Source organism: Nomascus leucogenys, chromosome 4 (assembly GCF_006542625.1).
Source record: "Nomascus leucogenys isolate Asia chromosome 4, Asia_NLE_v1, whole genome shotgun sequence".
Lineage (NCBI taxonomy): Eukaryota > Metazoa > Chordata > Mammalia > Primates > Hylobatidae > Nomascus > Nomascus leucogenys.
Window position 1 is genome coordinate 71486704 of NC_044384.1, and position 19419 is coordinate 71506122.

The 19419-nt window shown below is 44.7% G+C and overlaps 1 protein-coding gene across 1 annotated transcript in view; it reads right to left on the reverse strand.

Annotated features, from left to right (window-relative positions):
- AFG3L2 (AFG3 like matrix AAA peptidase subunit 2) overlaps positions 1-19419 on the reverse strand; it is a 48687-nt gene that overhangs the window by 1450 nt on the left and 27818 nt on the right. The window contains exons 13-16 of the mRNA XM_030810784.1: positions 17967-18077; positions 13555-13670; positions 9623-9823; positions 6794-6988 (exon numbers count right to left, since the gene is read on the reverse strand). Of these exons, the coding sequence (XP_030666644.1) occupies positions 6794-6988; positions 9623-9823; positions 13555-13670; positions 17967-18077 (623 nt within the window). The remainder of the gene's footprint in view (positions 1-6793; positions 6989-9622; positions 9824-13554; positions 13671-17966; positions 18078-19419) is intronic.

Below are 19419 nucleotides of genomic sequence, written 5' to 3' on the forward strand. Positions count from 1 at the left end.
TTCTATATACATCTCAGAGATACACACTTCAATTAAAAAAAACAAGATGTTCAGTGTGCACAGCATCTTACGTTTGCTTTTCTGAGGTGATAGGAATGTATCTTTTTATGTGCGTTAAAGCAGAATAGGCAGCCGGGTGCAGTGGATCACACCTGTAATCCCAGCACTTTGGGAGAATGAGGCGGGAGGATCACCTGAGGTCCGAAGTTCGACACCAGCCTGGCCAAAATGGCGAAACCCCGTCTCTACTAAAAATACAAAAATTAGCCAGGCGCAGTGGTGGGTGCCTGTAAGCCCAGCTACTCAGGAGGCCGAGGCAGGAGAATGGCTTGAACCCAGAAGGCGGAGGTTGCAGTGAGCCGAAATCGCACCATTGCACTCCAGCAGCCTAGGCAACAGAGCAAGACTCGGTCTCAAAAAAAAAAAAAAAGACTAGGCAGGAGCCATTAGCTTAGGGCTTTTTCTGTACCCAGAACCCATCCATACACAAACTGGAACTTAACCTAGACGCATTCTTTGTAACTAACTTCAAATTAAGCTTCTACCAATCATAAACAGCCAACCAGCCAACTGGTGGCAGAACTTGGGACCATGCATTGGACCACACAAACAAGGCAAATGCCCAGCAGCAGCCAATCAGGCAGTCATGCACTGCTAAGAGCAGTCATGCACCGCTAACGACGTTTCAGTCAACGATGGGCCACATGTAGATGGTGGTCCCGTAAGATTATAATACCTTATTTTTACTGTACCTTTTCTATGTTTAGATGTGTTTAGATACCACTGTGTTACAATGGCCTGAAGCATTCAGTACAGTCACATGCGAGCAGGTTTGCAGCCTAGGAGCAATAGGCCACACCACACAGCCTAGGTGTGCAGCAGGTGTACGACAAAATCAACTAACAGCAAACTCCTCAGACCATATCCCCATCATTAAGCAACAGATGACTGCAGTTTCTTTACTTTGCCTCTAGGCTCAGCCTACAAAAGCTTGCTGCTCATGCTGCCGGAGCAGAGCTCTGAACTTCTAATTCTGAGGGCTGCCCGATTCCCAAACTGTTCTTTGCTCAAATAAACTTATTTGTTAAATTTAGTCTAAAGTTTCTTTTAAACGGTACATAAAAAATATATGGCCACGCGCAGTGGCTCATGCCTGTAATCCCAGCACTTTGGGGCGGCGGATCACCTGAGGTCAGGAGTTCCAGACCAGCCTGCCCAACGTGGTGAAACCCTGTCTCTACTAAAAATACAAAAATTAGCCTGGCGTGGTGGCACCTGCCTGTAATCCCAGCTACTCGGGAGGCTGAGGCAGGAGAATTGCTTGAACCCAGGAGGCGGAGGTTGCAGTGAGCCAAGATGGAGGCACTGCACTCCAGCCTTGGCAATAGAGGGAGAGTCTGTCTAAAAATAAATAAATAAATAAATAATTTATATATATATATATATAAAAACATATAAATAAATAATTTATATATATATAAAAATATATATATAAATATAAAACAAGGGCAGAGATACAAAATGAAGGCAGGAAGGTTAATGTGACAGTAGTTTACTTTGAAGTTCTATTCATTTGTTACAGCTGGACCATAAATTTGACACTACACGTTTTAACAGACTACAGAAAAAGGGACCCCTACCGGATTACACACATGGAGGTGTGACGGTATCATGAGAAGAGGGAACAGTGTTTATGTTAGATCATATACCTAGTGTAAAGAAAATTAAGCAGTTTAAATTATAAGTTGATCTCATAAAATGACTTTTTTTTTTTTTTTTTTTTTTTTTGAGACAGAATCTCGCTCTGTCGCCCAGGCTGGAGTGCAGTGGCGCGATGTTGGCTCACTGCAACCTCTGCCTCCCAGTTTCAAGCAATTCTCCTGCCTCAGCCTCCCCAGTAGCTGGGATTACAGGCGTCCACCACCACGCCCAGCTAACTTTTTGTATTTTAAGTAGAGATGGGGTTTCACCATGTTGGCCAGGCTAGTCTCGAATTCCTACCTCAGGTGATCCCACTGCCTCAGCCTCTCAAAGTGCTGGGATTACAGGCATAAGCCACTGCGCCTGGCCAGACTTATTTCTTGAGACAACTCCTTACTTTGAAATTTAATCTATTTGTAGTTTGCAATACATGTTATGTTTTTAAAGATATAAAATTATGAAAGTTTTCTTGTCTTTTCAGTTCTTAAAAATTTTATTATAAAATGCTTCAAATAGGTACAAAAGTGGAAAGAATGGATAATCCCCATGTAACCACTATCAACAGTGATCAATTTAGAAACATTCTTGTTTCAACTCTCTAGATTAAGAAAATCCCAGATGTCATATCATTTTATCCATATATATATATATATAGTCTATATCTCTAAAAGATTAGGATTGTTTAGAAAACCAGAATACTATAATGCTCTGATTTTAAAAATATATTGTCTGCATATACGTAAGGGAAAAAAGCTTTAGGATTCATTCTTGGACCATTTTTAATTCTCAATTTGCTTATACACACACACACACACACACACACACACACACACACACCCCATAGTTGTGGGTGATCACTTACATTTCAATAATTTAATCCAATATATAAAAAATATATATTATATATAATATATACTATATATAAGATATATATTATATATCATATAAATATGATATATAATTATATAAAACATAATATATAATTATATAAATATATAATCTATGTAGATTATATATTATACAGAATAATATATTATATAAATGTATATTATAGATTATATATTAAAATATATTAAAATATATATATTAAAAAAATATATATATATATATGTATTTTTCCCCTGACACAGTGTCTCACTCGTCACCCAGGCTGGAATGCAGTGACGTGATCACAGCTCACTGTAGCCTCTAGCCTCAACTTCCTGGGCTCAGGTGATCCTCCCACCTCAGCCTCCAAGTAGCTGGGACTACAGATGCACACCACCATGCCGGGCTAATTTTTTATATTTTTAGTAGAAATGGGGTTTCACCATGTTGCCCAGGCTAGTCTCGAATTCCTGGGCTCAAGTGATCCACCCACTATAATCCCAGCCTCCCAAAGTGCTGGGATTATAGACATGTACCACAGTGCTTGGCCAAAATATTATTTCAACACGTGACGATACAAAACATGATCAAGGTTTTTTTACATTCCTTTCTTCATGCTGAATCTTCAGTAACCAGCATGCACTTGACATTTAACAGTTCTCGATTCACAGCGGCCACCAAGTGCTCGGCAGCCCTCCGCAGCTGCCTTACAGGGCCACACAGGCTCAGGGAGAGGGGAATGACCAGGGCTCTGCAGGCAGGACACCTGGGTCAGACCCTGGCTGTGCCGCTTACCCAGTATGACCCTAAGCAAAGCTACCTGACCTCTCTCTGTAACAGCCTCTTCACCTGAAACTGATGTAAGAGGTCACTAATGTTAGCCACCTCATGAGGTCACAGGGTTTTCAGAAAGGAACCCTCAGGCAGTGCCTGGTACACAGGTGTTGGGTGAATGCTGGCAAGCCCTCAGGTGCACACTCCCTGCCCTCGCAGAGTCTGGAAGGCAATGGTTTCAGGAGCACAGGCCCTAGCCCCCTCTGTTCTCCATAGCCTCCCTATCTCCTGGCTGGTTCTGCAGTATTCTGCACGTGGCTCATTTCCTCTGATGGACCATAAAGTACTTCAAAGCTGTCCAGTGTTTCAAGAGCCTCACCATGCTAACCCAATTCTCCTTTCAATAAACAGACCTTGGTTGTGCAGCGTGAGTCGTGTGAGTACAGACACTTTGAGACTGGATGGGTGGGAGAACTGGGGAGATTCTCACATCACTGCAGACCTCCTCAGTGCCTCACAGAGGGCTCATCTGGACTGGGCTCTTCTGCGTTCCTGTCTTTCACAGCTCAACACCTGGCTATCTGGCAGCCCTGACCTCTGTTCATATTCTGATTGCAAATGCGCCTTGCTCAAATCCTCTTGGGTGTTGAGACCAAACCTTTTATCACTCCCTTTCCTCCCCCTGCCTAGGGATGCCTTGGAGTCATTCTTGGGCTTTCTTCTCTTTTGTTCTCTATGAAGTCTTGGTTTTCCAGCTCTGCCTTTGCCTTTTTATTTTCATGGCCACCCCTGCAGGCACCACCTGAGGAGTGTTGAGATGCCCCCACTGCTTCCAAGATGGTCTGGTCTGTGTTCCTGTTACAATCCAGCTGGCATGCTGCCGCCACACTCTCCTGAAATGATCTTTTCATCATTTCTGCTCAAGATTCTTTAAGGACTCCTTTAAGAACTACTACAAAATAAGGAGGCTGGGTTAGATCATTTTTAAGATCACTTCTACTTCTAAAGCTGTGTGCCTCAACTTTCTACCTAGCTCTGGAGGGCCTGGGACTTATGAAAGGAAAATAAAATCTCGGGACCCTAAACTCATTATGCCAAGGGGAAAAGTTAAGCTTGGAAACTGAGTTGCACAACAGCTGCCTTCCTATTGTTCCTAAAGAGATGGCTGCAAAGACAGAAACCATTTATCTCCCCAGGTGGCCTCCCTCACTCATTGCTCACAAGGAAATTCCTTGTGGGCCCTAAAACCTTTACCCTGAAACAAAGTTCTGCTGGATCTCACCCTGACAGTGTAAGTTAACAGCTTATCTCACAGGAATGGACAAAGACCAGACCAGAAATCATCCCTCTGCCAACCTGAGACAAATGTGTATTTGACTCCTTCTTCTACTCTATGTTTACCTTATTGCATGTAAAATAAGGATTTACTGAACAAGAGATGCATGCGTAACTGACATCCCTCTACCCCTCCTTTCACATGTCACATGTGGATTCAGTGGGCAAAAATCAAGAATGCGACCACTCATCTCACCACCTACCCTCCCCTTTTCCCCCTTCCTCCTTCCCTTCCTGCCACTCTTTCCCCTTTAAATATTCAAGCCCTCAAAGCTCTCTCTGGAAAAAGCAGGGACCACAGATCCCCTGTAACTGGTGTTTCTTTTTCCCTGGGTACATCCTCAACCTTCACAAAACAAACCTCTAAGCTGACAGAGATCTGTCTCAGCCACTCTTGGGTCTACAGGGTCCACCACCTGCAACTGCAGCAGGCTCAGGGCTGCCCCCGGGCTCCACGCCGCACAATCTTCCTTCCCCTTCCTTCAGCTCTATGACCTGCTCATCCTTCTGGGTACCTCGGCCCTATCTCCTGCAGAGCCTTCCTGGACCACTCTGCCCATGCTGGCCTTTCCTTCTGCAGAGCCCTGCTGCATGCTTTCCAGTGTTTTGGGGATGCTGGCGCTCACTCATTTCACTGCACACTTTTGTGCACTGACAGCATGGATTCTTCTGAATCGTCTAACATAGGGGTTATAGTCGGCTTCTTGAAGACTTGCTGATTGAACAGCATAATCTTAGTGAAGCTGCCTTTGCAAAATTATAACAGCAAGAGAAATTTGGCATGGCTGACTCCATCTTGCTTCTAGCCTCACACACTGTCCTCGCTCGTTCCTGGGTGCGGGCCAAGCTAACTTCGGGAGGAATTTATAGTTTAAATGATAATAGCACTTCCCCAAAACTAAACTGCCCTTGTAAAACTAAAGAAAGGCCACCTAGCTAGGAGGATAAGAGGAGCCTGAATTCTACTAAGATGTAGGCATGGTTAAATAATTACCAGCCATTATTCTGGAGGTCAGATTTGCAACTTCCCCAACTACTCCTACAGATAACATCTCTACTGTAAAACTTAGGCTTGGCCTTTTGAGATAGCTTTTCAGCTTTTTGCATTTCTGACAACCAGTGGCTCCACCTGGACTTACCAACTGGTCCTGTGGCCCCACTCAGAAACTGACTCAGCACAGGAGGATAGCTTCCATGCCCTATGATTTCACCTCTACCCCAACCAACCACCCAGCATTCCCCACTCCCTGGCCCTTACCTGCCAAACTATCCTTGAAAAACCCTGGTCTCCAAGGAGACTGATTTGAGTAATAATAAAACTCCAGGCTGCCATTCAGCCAGCTCTGCATGAATTAAGCTCCTTCTCTACTGCAATTCTCCTGTCTTGAGAAACTGGCTGTACCTGGGCAGCAGGCAAAATAAATCTATTAGGCATTTGTGTCAATCCCTTATAAAAGGCTTTTACATTTGTGTTTTTCTCATTACAGTATAGAATATTCAAAGATTTTTTTTAATTCTAATTTTTTTCACATGGACTCTGGAAAATTAAGTTACCAAATGCAAGAAATCCACTGAGTTCAGAAAGGGTCCCTTCCTTTTGTAGGTGCTATCAAATGAGGTACAACAAAGACAAACACAATGCTTTCTTGTGGAAGTTCATGAGCAAGCCACAAGCAAGGTAACTTTGACGTACCAATTTCCTACTTAACAGTTCAGCTGCTTCTTTTACTTGCCCTTTCATCTTTCACTACCTATTCATTTTAGAGATGAAACACAATGGTAAACCAGGCAATCATGCTTCTCACTAGGAGTACTATGAACTATCTGGTGAGGGAGAGTCCTGATTTGTTTACTTTGTGCTTATTGACAGACTTCATTAATCATTCAGTCATATTCCTAAGAGCCACAGGAGCCGGGACAGTGTCAACTTCTGCTCACCACATTGCAACCCCCCCATGAAGACAGAGCAGACAACGAAACATCAGAACGAATGGAGCCATGGGTGAGCCAGAGAGAGGGAATTCTGCAGTCTACACACCAACTAAAACAGTCCATCTATCACTTCAATCTTTTTTTTGCAAAACTGTAAAGAATTATTCCCACAACTGGCACCTACCTTCTCCACGTCAGCTTTCTTTTCTGTGAGAAGAGCTACTGTTCTTTTATAAGCATCATTAATAAGTATTCGTACTTCATCATCTATCAATCTTGCAGTGGCTTCACTGTAAGGTTTCTCCAATACCATGTCCCCCTGACGTGGGAGGTCAAAGGAGATTTGCCCAACCTTTTCATTCATGCCAAACTGAACAATCTGAAAAATACATAATTAGTGGTGGTTACATATGATTGCTCTTTAACCAGACAAAATCTACACAGCAGCCCGGAGCCGGCTAAAGTGCACAAGGGTGCTCTGTGTAGCCAGCAGCAGCAGCAGCAGCACAGTGCTTTAAACTCACAACTAGAAACACAGAGCCAGAAGCCCAGGCATAACACCTACAACAAAGTTAGGATGCAAATCCCAACTGTATGATATTACTACCTGGCTTCTCTCTTTTTTTTTTTTTTTTTTTTAGACAGAGTCTTGGTCTGTTGCCCAGGCTATAGTGCAGTGGCACCATCTTGGCTCACTGCAACCTCCACATCCCGAGTTCAAGTGATCCTCGTGCCTCAGCCTCCCAAGCAGCTGGGATTATAGGCACCTGCCACCACTCCTGGCTACTTTTTGTATTTTTAGTAGAGACGGGTTTTTGTCACGTTGGCCAGGCTGGTCTTGAACTCCTGACCTCAGGTGATCTGCCCGCTTCAGCCTCCTAAAGTGCTGGGATTACAGGCGTGAGCCCAGCCACTACTCGGTTTCTTTTTGTTTTTGTTTTGAGACAGGGTCTTGTTCTGTCACCCAGGCTGGAATGCAGTGCATGATCATAGCTCACTGCAGCGCTGACCTCCTGGGCTCAAATTATCCTCCCACCTCACCTTCCCAAAGGGCTGGGATTGCAGGTATGAGCCACCGTGCCTGGCCTGATATTACTATCTGTACAAGAGAAGGTAGAGAAGAAGCAAGAAGCATCTGATAGACCTGAAGAAACAAGAATCCCCAGTTGCTAACAGGTTCTTCCCAGGAAGGATGGCATGCCACTCACGCTGAGAACACGTGAGACCAGAAGGGCAACTGCATTTCCCCGTTCACTGACTCCATGGGGCCCAGGGGAGTCTGAAGATGCTGATCCAGTCTGGACCCATAAGCCCCCAAAACTAACCAGCACCACAAAGAAGGAGGCTTCTGCAAGTAAGACCCAAACTGACTGGAAAAAAGAGAAGGCCCAGATAAGAGTGGGGATCAAAAACAGCCAGGCATGCTTGGAAGGTAGGAAACCACATTCTTAACATTTCATGAACACAGTCAGAAAAGCTCCTGGACCTCCTCCCACCTAAGAGAGCAGCAAAACAAATTTCAGGTAAAAATAGGCAATAGAAAAATCCCTTATAAAGTTATTGTAAGAAAAAAACAAGCTGAATAGTGTCTCCAGAGATAAGTGGGATGAAAAGACGTGTCAATATTACAGAGGAAATCCATATCTTCTTATTTCAAAACAGGCTAAAAGAAGTCAGGGAAATGACATATGAAAGATCTACTTAAATCAGAACTAGAAAAGCTTCAATGAGGTGCTAGAAAGCCACCACACCCAGCCTGAAATAAACTTTAAATACTGTACTAAAAAAAGGTTTCTTGGGGCCGAGCACGGTGGCTCATGCCTGTAATCCCAGCACTTTGGGAGGCCAAGGCGGGCAGATCACAAGGTCAGGAGATGAGACCATCCTGGCTAACACAGTGAAATGCCCGCCTCTACTAAAGATACAAAAAATTAGCCAGGCGTGGTGGCGGCCACTACTTGGGAGGCTGGGGCAGGAGAATGGCGTGAACCTGGGAGGCGGAGCTTGCAGTGTGCCCAGATGGCGCTACTGCACTCCAGCCTGGGCGACCGAGACTCCGTCTCAAAAAAAAAAAAAAAAAAAAGGGTTTCTCAGCCAAGCACAGTGACTCATGCCTGTAATCCCAGCGCTTTTAGAGGCCGAGGTGGGCGGATCACCTGAGGCTGGGAGTTCAAGACCAGCCGGACCAACATGGAGAAACCCCGTCTCTACTAAAAATACAAAACTAGCCAGGCGTGGTGGCACATGAATGTAATCCCAGCTACTCAAGAAGCTGAGGCAGGAGAATTGCTTGAACCCAGGAGGCGGAGGTTGTGGTGAGCCGAGATTGCACCATTGCACTCCAGCCTGGGCAACAAGAGCAAAACTCCGTATCAAAAAAAAAAAAAAGCTGGGCACAGTGGCTCACGCCTGTAATCCCAGCACTTTGGGAGGCTGGCAGATCACGAGGTCAGGAGATCAAGACCAACCTGGCTAACACGGTGAAACCCTGTCTCTACTAAAAGTACAAAAAAATCAGCCAGGCGTGGTGGCGGGTGCCTGTAATCCCAGCTCCACGGGAGGCTGAGGCAGGAGAATGGTGTGAACCCGGGAGGTGGAGCTTGCAGTGAGCCAAGATCGTGCCACTGCACTCCAGCCTGGGCAAGAGCGCGAGACTCAGTCTCCAAAAAAAAAAAAATTAGCCACATGTGGTGGCACACGACTGTAATCCCAGCTATTCAGGAGGCTGAGGCAGGAGAATTGCTTGAACCCGGGAGGCAGAGGTTGCAGTGAGCCAAGATAGAGCCACTGCACTCCACTCCAGCCTGGGCAACAGAGGGAGACTGTGTCTCAAAAAAACAAAGTTTCTCTTCGTAAGTTTTAATTGCTTTACTTCTTTTAAGAGATAATCCTTGCCTAAAAAGCCTAAAACAGTGAAGCAACAACTATATTGTTTCAGAGACATTCATGGAATGTCAATTTCTCGTGCAAACATGAACACATGAGGAGGAAACGCACTCTTTCATATACTCACTTGGGCGTATGCACTCTGAGTTACTTTTCTCAAGTCATCTTGAGCACCAGTTGTAATTCTTCCAAAGAAGATTTCTTCAGAGACTCGACCACCTAAAGTCATACACATCCTATCCAAGAGCTGCTCTTTGGTATAGAGGTATTGTTCTTTTGGTAAATACTGAGCATAACCTAGTCCTTTGCCACGTGGGATGATGGATACCTGGTAAGTAGAAAACAGTGTTGAAGATCCTACTACAGATGAAGACTTGATCAAAACATCTGTGTATAAACAGATAAACTCATTGACTAAAGCACAACAGCCGCACAGTCCATCAGCCCTGGTGGGATGTGATCTAGCAGTGACTGCTCAGGAGGAGTATTTTCTCTCAGGATAAGTTCACCTTGGAGTGTTTTTTTCTTGAGATTGAGATGGAGTCTCGCTCTGTCACCCAGGCTGGAGTGCAGTGGCGCGATCTCAACTCACTGCAACCTCCACCTCCCGGGTTCAAGTGATTCTCCTGCCTCAGCCTCCTGAGTAGCTCGGATTATAGGTGCCCACCACCAGGCCTGGCTAATTTTTTATTTTTAGTAGAGAAGGGGTTTCACCATGTTGGTCAGGCTGGTCTCGAACGCCTGAGCTCGTGATCCTCCTGCCTCAGCCTCCCAAACTGCTGGGATTACACGCATGAGCCACCACACCCAGCTTCACCTTAGAATTCTAAACAGCTTTTTTTTTTTTTTTTTTTTTTTTTTAAAAGTAAAAACAGGGTCTCACTTTGCTGCTCGGGATGGTCTTAAACTCCTGACTACAAGCAATTCCCCCACCTTGGCCTCCCAAAGTGCTAGGATTACAGGCATGCGCCACCACACCCAGCAAATTTCTTGTCTTTTTGTAAAACTCAATTGAAAGTATTCCATCTTGACATTCTGACAGTTCTGATGCTGTGCAAGCGTGCAGGCTTCATTCAACTCTGCTGTCGGACGTGGCCACACCCTCCTTTGAAGGAAGAGGGGTACAGCAGGCCAAGATGCTCGGCAGCCTTTCCTTTCCAGTCCTCTTTTGCAATTAAGTAAATTCCTTTAATTTTAAAAAAATTCAGTTTATTGAGAGATGACATATATGGTAAAATGCACCCATCTGAAGTGCAGAGTTCAATGAGTTTTGACAAACATAATGTCAAGCCACAATGAAGATACAGAATATTCTCATCATGCCCAGAAAGTTCCCTTGTACCCATTGGTAGAGAGTCTTTCCCTCCACACCCAACCCCAGGCAACCACAGACATGCCTTCTGTCCCTACGGATTAGTTTAGCTTCTAGAATCACAAATAAATGAAATTGTATGGCACATACTTCATTGTTTGGTCTCTTTCCGTTTTTGAGATCCACAGATACAGCTGTGTGTATTAATAATCATTCGTTTTTACTGCTGTGTGGCACTCCACTGCTACAAACATACCAAATATCCATTTCATTCTTGATGGAAGTCAGGGTTATTTTCAGTTTATTGATATTATACATAAAGTAGTAACAGTCTTTGCATGGACATAGGTTTTTGTTTCTCTTGGGGAAATAAGAGTTGAATTGTTTGGTCACATGGAAGTGTTCGTCTACCTTTATAAGAAACTGCCAAACTGTTTTCCAAAACAATGGTACCATTTTACATTCCCTTTTTTTGTTTTTGGCAGAGGCTCATTCTGTCCCCCAGGCTGGAGTGCAGTGGCGCGATTGCTGCTCACTGCAGCCTCCGCCTCTTGGGTTCAAGTGATCCTCCCCGTCTCCAGTGATTCTCCCGCCTCAGTCTCCCGAGTAGCTGGGACTATAGGTGTTCACCACCATGTCTGGCTAATTTTCCTATTTTTAGTAGAGACAGGTTTACCATGTTAGCCAGGCTCGTCTCAAACTAACCTCAAGTGATCTGCCCGCCTCGGCCTCCCAAAGTGCTGGGATTACAAGCGTGAGCCACTGCACCCGGCCCCATTTTACATTCCTATCAACAACGTGTGAGCGTTTCAACTGCTCCGTATCCTTATCAACAATAAAGACTGTCTCTTTTTCATTTTAACCATTCTAGCAAGTATGTTCAGGTAGCTCATTATGGGTGAATTTGCATGTCCCTGATAAATAATGATACCCTGTGTGTGCTTAATGCCCACTCGTATACCTTCTGGGAAATGCATGTTTAAATCTTTCACCCATTGTTTTACTGGGTTGTTTTCTTATTATTGAGTTCTAAGAGTTCTTTATAGGTTCTAGATATAAGTCCTTTGTCCTATATATGTACTGCAAGTATTTTTGGAGGATGTGGCTTGCCTTTTTATTTTCTTAACTGTCTTTCAAAGAAAGAGAGTCTGAAATTTTGATGAGATCCCACTTATCAACTTTTTCTTTTGTGGCTCATGCTTTTTGTGTCCCAAGAAATTTTTGCATAATCAAGGACACAAAGATTTTTACCTGTATTTCCTCCTAGAAGTTTGATGGTTTTAGTTTTTATGACCTATTTCAAATAATTTTTTGCATATGATGCAAGGGTTACTGTTCACCATTTTTCCTGTGAATACTCTGTTGCCAGAACCACCTGTAGATAAGACAGTTCCTCCCTCTTGAGTTATCTTGGTACCTCTGTGAACCAAAAGTTTGTGGTTCACTTTCCAGGCTCCATTCCACCCCACTGGCCTGCGTGCCAATCCTCTTACCAGCACTACACTCTCATCGCTGTAGCTGCACAGTCTTAATACTGGGGTGAGTAACTTACACTGTTTTGGCTATGCTTACTCATTTGTATTTCCATATTGGTTTTAGATTCAGCTTCTCAATTTCTACAAAAAAAAAAATCTGCTATAATTACCAGAGATTGCACTGAAATTATCAATTAGTTTGGGGAGAACTGACGTAACACTCCATGAGCAAAGTCTACCTCTATTTTTATTTAGGTCTTGTTATCAATGTGCATGTCCTACAAATATTTTCTTAAATTTATTCCTCCATATTTAAGTTTTTAGATGCTACTGAAATTGCTAATGAAATTGAATTTTTAAAATTTCATTTTCCAATTGTTTATTGCTAATACACAGAAATACAATTGGTCTTTGTATACTGACCTTGAATTCTTCAACCTTGCTAACTTTACTTATTAGTTCTAGTGGCTTATCTGTGGGTTCCTTAGGATGTTTTATGGACACTCTAATGTTGTCTTCTCTATGGTTCCCTTGCTTCAGGGGACCCCCACTCCCCTGGCCTGCCTCAAGTCCCAGCAGCCCTGATACCCATCTCAAGGCAGGGAGGCAGCTGCTTTCTGTCATCTGCGCTGCAGCAGTTCGGGAAATGCCTCAGTTGAAAAGCAGAAAACTTAAAAATCTCACGTGGTTCCCCCTGTCTTTCAGGGGTAGATTTCTCTTTGGTCTCTGCTTACTCTTTTGCCAGGTTCTCTGGGATCGCCACTGTGCATGTGTAGTTTAGTGGTCGGCCTGGGATTTGGGCAGTTCCTACTCAGATTCGGGCCTCATCCCTTGGTAGTTTTCTTGCTTCTGGGATTTTCCTGTTAAATTTCCAGTATTCTTCAAGTCCTGGACTATCTCCTCTACCACCTCAGGATAATAAAGACTATGTCTCATACCACTGTAGTGTGGAGATTATGAAAAACCCTTTGGCAAGAAAGCCACAGGCTCCCAGTTCAAACCCACTGCAGCTGCTGCTTTATAGGAGCAAACTCTCCTCCAGCTCTCGCCTGCTTTTGGACACTCTGTGGTCCCTTTAAATAATTTTCCGTCCAAATTTTATATTTATCTATGGGATGGTTTGTGCAACTATGGTTACCAGAAGTTACCAGAAGTTTTGGCTAAAGCCTTGTTTCTTTCTCCTTTGCGGGAGTGTAGCTTGCTTCTTGAGTGACTGCAGCGAGCATCTGCTCACGCATGCACTGGCTGCCTAGTGCAGCTACCCTGCTTCACCTTTAAAAGTGGGTCTGCATGCTCCAGATACCAGCCGGCAACCGCATGGCCTGCTTCATGGTATGCCACAGTCTTCTTCTCCTCAGGCTGCAGAACCTGCGTTTTCTTCTCTAAGCCTAACAAAATAACAACAAAAAAACCCAAGCCATTGTTTTAGTGACACTGACATTAAAAGACAGTTATACAGTGCTATACATTGCCTTACCTAAAATGGGGTTTGGAGACTAAGCTGCCTATCACAATCCAAAAATTCCCAATCAAGGCCAGGCACAGTGGCTCATGCCTGTAATCCCAGCACTTTGGGAGGCCGAGGTGGGCCGATCACTTGAGGTGAGGAGTTCGAGACCAGCCTGGCCAACATGGCGAAACCCCGTCTCTACTAAAAATACAAAATTAGCCAGGCGTCGTGGTGAGCGCCTGTACTCCCAACTACTAGGGAGGCTGGGGCAGGAGAATCACTTGAACCCAGGAGGCGGAGGTTGCAGTGAACTGAGATCATGCCACTGCACTCCAGCCTGGGCTACAGAGTGAGAATCCATCTCAAAAAAAAAAAAAAAATTAAATTAAAATTTTTTTAAAAAAAAATTAAATAGAATCCCCAATCAAGGTCAGAATAAAAGCAAAAGGTCAAGTTCAAAATACAACTACAGCAAAAATGCACTCACTCCCCCATCCCCAGGCCTGTTTTCACCCTAACTCTCTCACTTTTAAGCCACACACCCTGTGTTTTGGGAAACAAATAGAAATGCAAAATAAAATTCAGCATTAAGGTCATTTTAAAACACGCAAAATTACAGAAACCAAAACTCTGGAAAGGTCCTCATTGCATAGTCTAGGTATTCAGAATTATCAAATACTGGGCACACGAAGATGCCTGCCATAAGACACTACCTGTTGTCTGTTCTGCTGGAAGGCAGAAGAGAGTCTGAGAAAGCAGGGAGCCAGTTCAAGACCCGGAGCTACCTATGTGGAGCCAGCCAGGCTGATGCTGGCGCACCCTCACCTAACCAGCCAGCCCTATGGCTCAGAGCGAGCCACAGAAGTGGCAGAGCAGACCCAGAGGGCAAACACCAACGACACAGGGCCCACAAGACCCGTGCTGCAGCCCGCATCCACCACAGTGCTGACCGGACTCCAGTCTGAGCGTGATTCTTCTCTGGCCTGGATCAAGGTGGGCTCTGCCCCTCACTCCGTACCTCTGTGCTGTAAAAACTAACTGCGCTATTTGTACTAAAACAAATCATCACACAGTGGCAAAAGTAGTTTTGCCGTGTTCATGGTAATCCACCTGAGAATTTCTCAGCTGATGTTAAGGAGACTGGAAGACAAAAACAAAAGCTGTGTTCCCAATGACACAACCCAAGACAAACATATGCCACAGGGCAGGAAGTTACAAAACAGGAGTTAAGTCTGTCTGCCGATGAACACTTCTGGCTTATCTGTAAAAGCAAAGAAGCCTTTCCCCACAGTTCACCTCAGGAGTCATTCATTTTCTCAGTGCCTATCTCACTACACAACACTGCCTGCCGGGCCAGTAGCTGCCTCAGAGCAAAACCTGTGGCTGGGTGGCTGCCTGCCCTGCCCCGCCCTCTCTGATCACTTCTCCTTAACCTAAAAAAAGGCATAAATACACAGTTTTCACCTGTCTCTACAGTGAATTATTATATTTTGCTTCATTCCATTCACAACTCTTTTTTTTTTTTGAGACGGAGTCTTGCTCTGTCCCCCAGGCTGGAGTGCAGTGGCGTGATCTCGGCTCACTGCAAGCTCCGCCTCCCGGGTTCACGCCATTCTCCTGCCTCAGCCTCCCGAGTAGCTGGGACTACAGGCGCCCGCCACGACGCCCGGCTAATTTTTTGTATTTTTAGTAGAGACGGGGTTTCACCATGTTAGCCAGGATGGTCTCGATCTCCTGACCTCGTGATCCACCTGCCTCGGCCTCCCAAAGTGCTGGGATTACAGGCTTACGCCACCGCACCCGGCCCCATTCACAACTCTTATCATCTGAGGTTTATCTTTTCAGTAACAAATTTATAAAATAAGAGGTCTGGTGATTCATTCATTCATTCAACAATTCATTGTTTACTGGGCACCTATCCCCAGCAAACCACATTGCTCTACCAGCCCCTATTTCTTCACTGGAAGCCACTCGTCTGGTTTTGTACCCTCTACGCAGATGAACTGGCAAAAGTCACCCTAACACGCTCACTGCCAAATCCAAAGTTCCTCTTCCTCCTCCACACCCCTGTGCCTCGCCCTACGGCCGGCGCCTCATCCCCTGTCTCCTCCAGCCTACAGGTCCCCGTTATCAGCACATCTTCCTCGCTTGTCTGCTGATTCACCTTCAGTGCTTGTGGTACACCATGAGCACTGGTGACCTTGCTGACTCACCTTTCTCTCCTCTTACCAAATGTGGGCACTGGGTAACATTTCCTCTGCAACTCCCTCTCTCCCAGGAAGGTGGCTCCAAGTGTCCCCAACCGCCCACCTCACTCCACCTGGCACACCCTGGGACCACAACTGCCCGTTCCCAAGTCGCACACACATACCCTGCCCCGGCTCACATGCAGGACAGCTCATTCTCTACGAGCCAGCTCCCTCTGCAAGCGCCCTATGCTCCTGCGGTCTCTCAGTCTGTCCTCATTTTTTTTACGGCTGTCACTGGTGCTCCCCCCTGCTAAGCTGTAACGGTGCTCACAGTGATGACTGCAAGGTTCTCTGCCTCCAGATGCTTCCCTCCTCTTCAAAGCCAGATTCATTCTCCTAAAATACCACTGATCATTATGTTACTCAGTGGCTCACGCCTTAATCCCAGCACTTTGGGAGGCGGAGGCAGGCAGATCACCTGAGGTCAGGAGTTCGAGACCAGCCTGGCCAACATGGTGAAACCCCATCTCTACTAAAAATACAAAAATTAGCCAGGCGTGGTGGCACGCACCTGTAATCCCAGCTGTTTGGGAGGCTGAGGCAGAAGAATTGCTTGAACTTGGAAGGTGGAGGTTGCAGTGAGCCAAGATCAAGCCACTGCACTCCAGCCTAGGGGACAGGACAAGACTCTGTCTCAAAAAAAAAAAAAGGAGTTCAAGACCAGCCTGGCCAACATAGTGAAACCCCATCTCTACTAAAAATACAAAAATTAGCCGGGCGTGGTGGCAGGCACCTGTAAATAGCAGCTACTCAGAAGGCTGTTTATTTGAACCCTGGAGGCAGAGGTTGCAGTGAGCCGAGATTGTGCCACTGCACCCCAGCCTGGGTGACAGAACGAGACTCTGTCTCAAAAAACAAAAAACAAAACAAAAAAAAACCCACCTTAATTCAACACTAGCCATAGGACAAAATTTTAAAAGCCTTTGAGCTTAACATTCAAGACTTTCCAAAACTGACCAGTTTACTCTCCCTCAACACAGGGTAGACTGCCTCAAGTCCATCTGCCAGGCCACTTCCACGCCACACCCCAGTTTCATCCTGAGCCTGGGGCACACCCCTCCTATTCTGTGGAACTCTGCCTGGCGCAGGGCTTCCCCCTCCTTTGAATGCCCGAGTACTTGAATTGCTACTTGCCTTTGGGGATTAAATCAGAAGCCCTATGGAATGCTAAGAAAACGCGCTGTGTGCGCTCCCCCTATGCTGACTGAGGAAGCACTTCCAGCTCTATGCCTGTTACAGCTATTTTATTTTATTTTATTTATTATTATTATTTTTTTTTTTTGAGACAGAATCTCACTCTGTTGCCCAGGCTGGAGTGCAGTGGCGCGATCTCGGCTCACCACAACCTCTGCCTCCCAGGTTCAAGTGATTCTCCTGCCTCAGCCTCCCAAGTAGCTGAGACTTCAAGTACATACCACCACGCCTGGCTAATCTTTGTATTTTTAGTAGAGATGGGGTTTCACTATGTTAGCCAGGCTGGTCTCAAACTCCTGACCTTGTGATCTGCCCGCCTCGGCCTCCTAAAGTGCCGGGATTACAGGTGTGAACCACCGTGCCCAGCTGTTACAGATATTTTACACCCATTACCTGTATCTAGCACAGAGCACCTCTAACTCATGTGATGAAACTTTTGTAAACAGGAAGGTTGTGAGCTTTTAACAAACTTGATTGGTATAATTCATGGGTAGACACCTCACTGCTGGCTGCCTGTGCAAGCAAAGCATTCGTGAGCTTCCACCTCAAACTAACCCAGCACCACAGACCTCCATGCAGAGGGCAGGTGGCAGGGGACGGTGGGGGGAAGGAGGAGGAGAGGGAGGGGAGGCATGGGAGGGGCCATGACATCAAGAGAGCACAAGTATGGTGAGCCCCAGGGCTGAGTGGATGCACTTTCTTTGCTTCTAGTTCTTGCCCAAACAGAGAAATCCCTGGCCTCAAATTCATTTTATCAGCCTTTCCACTTGAGTTATGTTCAGTTTTCTTACCACCAATCACTCGCTCAATTGCCTGTTCAAAGTGTTTCTGATTTATGGAATCTGACAGATGCCTTGCAGCAATCAATGCAGCTTCATTACAGACATTAGCAACATCAGCACCTAAAAAATGAACACAGAACAGCTTACCCACCGAAACACGCCCAAACTGATCAGTCACACGATATGGACAGCCAAATCCATAGTTAATTTTTAAATCAGCAGTACAATGAATAAAGGTTTTGTGTAAATATAGTTCTGTTTTGACTCATGATAACCCTAAGCTATTCTAGCATTTAATGTAAGCCTGGTATAATTCTGGCCCTCTGAACTAAGATGAAAGTATTAGTAGTCAATAGATAATTAGAGGCAACTATTTATCGTAATAAACAATATGGCTCACATAACAGCAAACTAAGACAGCATCTAAAGATGCTCATTTAAATAACTTAGTTCTTACCTGTGTTGGGAAAATGGCTTGCATAGATATTAGGTGAAGTACTGATGTATGATGAGAAACCTAATTTTTATAATCACCTAGTACATTCAGTGAAACAACTAAATTTAAATGTAGCTAAAAGCTTGTCAAATGCTTTTTAGATCCATCTCTTTAAATTAACGTTTCAGTTAAGTATATGGTAGCACAAATAAGCTACAGCATACCATCTGTGTTAAATAAACAAATATTAAAACATTATAAATTTCAAAGTCCAAAGACAAGTAAAAAGTTAGGACCCCTGGAACATCTTCTGACCACACTATTGTATATAGTCTTTTCATACTTCTCAAACTGTTCTTTTTTTATTTTATTTTGCATTCAGAAGGAGAGAAATAGGGAATGGGAAAGGATCACATTTTACATTAAAAAATTACTGGAATAAGCACATGAAAAGATGCTCAACATCACTAGTCATTAGAGAAATGCAAATCAAAACAACAGTGAGATGCCAAATCACACCAGCTAGGATGGCTATAATAAAAAAAAAACAGTGACGAGTGCTGGCAAGGATGTGGAGAAACTGGGACCCTCACACATTACTGGTGGGAATGTAAAATGGCACAGGTAATTAAAACAACCTGGCAGTTCCTCAAAAAGTCAGAGTTACCATATGACACAGCAATTCCACTCCTAGGTATATACCAAGAGAAACACCACAAAAAATCTGTACACCAATGTTCATGGCAGCATTATTCATAATAGCCAAAAAGTGGAAACAGCCCAAATGGCCATCAACTGATGGGTGGATCAACAAGATGTGGAATAGCCAAACAATGGCACATTTACTTGGCCACAAAAAGGAATGAAGTTCTGATGCCTGCCACAATTTGGATCAACCCTGTTCATTATGTTAAGTGAACATAAGCCAGGCACAAAAGACCACATGTTTTTATTTTATTTTTGTTTTTTTGAGATGGAGTTTCGCTCTTGTCACCCAGGCTGGAGTGCAATGGCGTGATCTTAGCT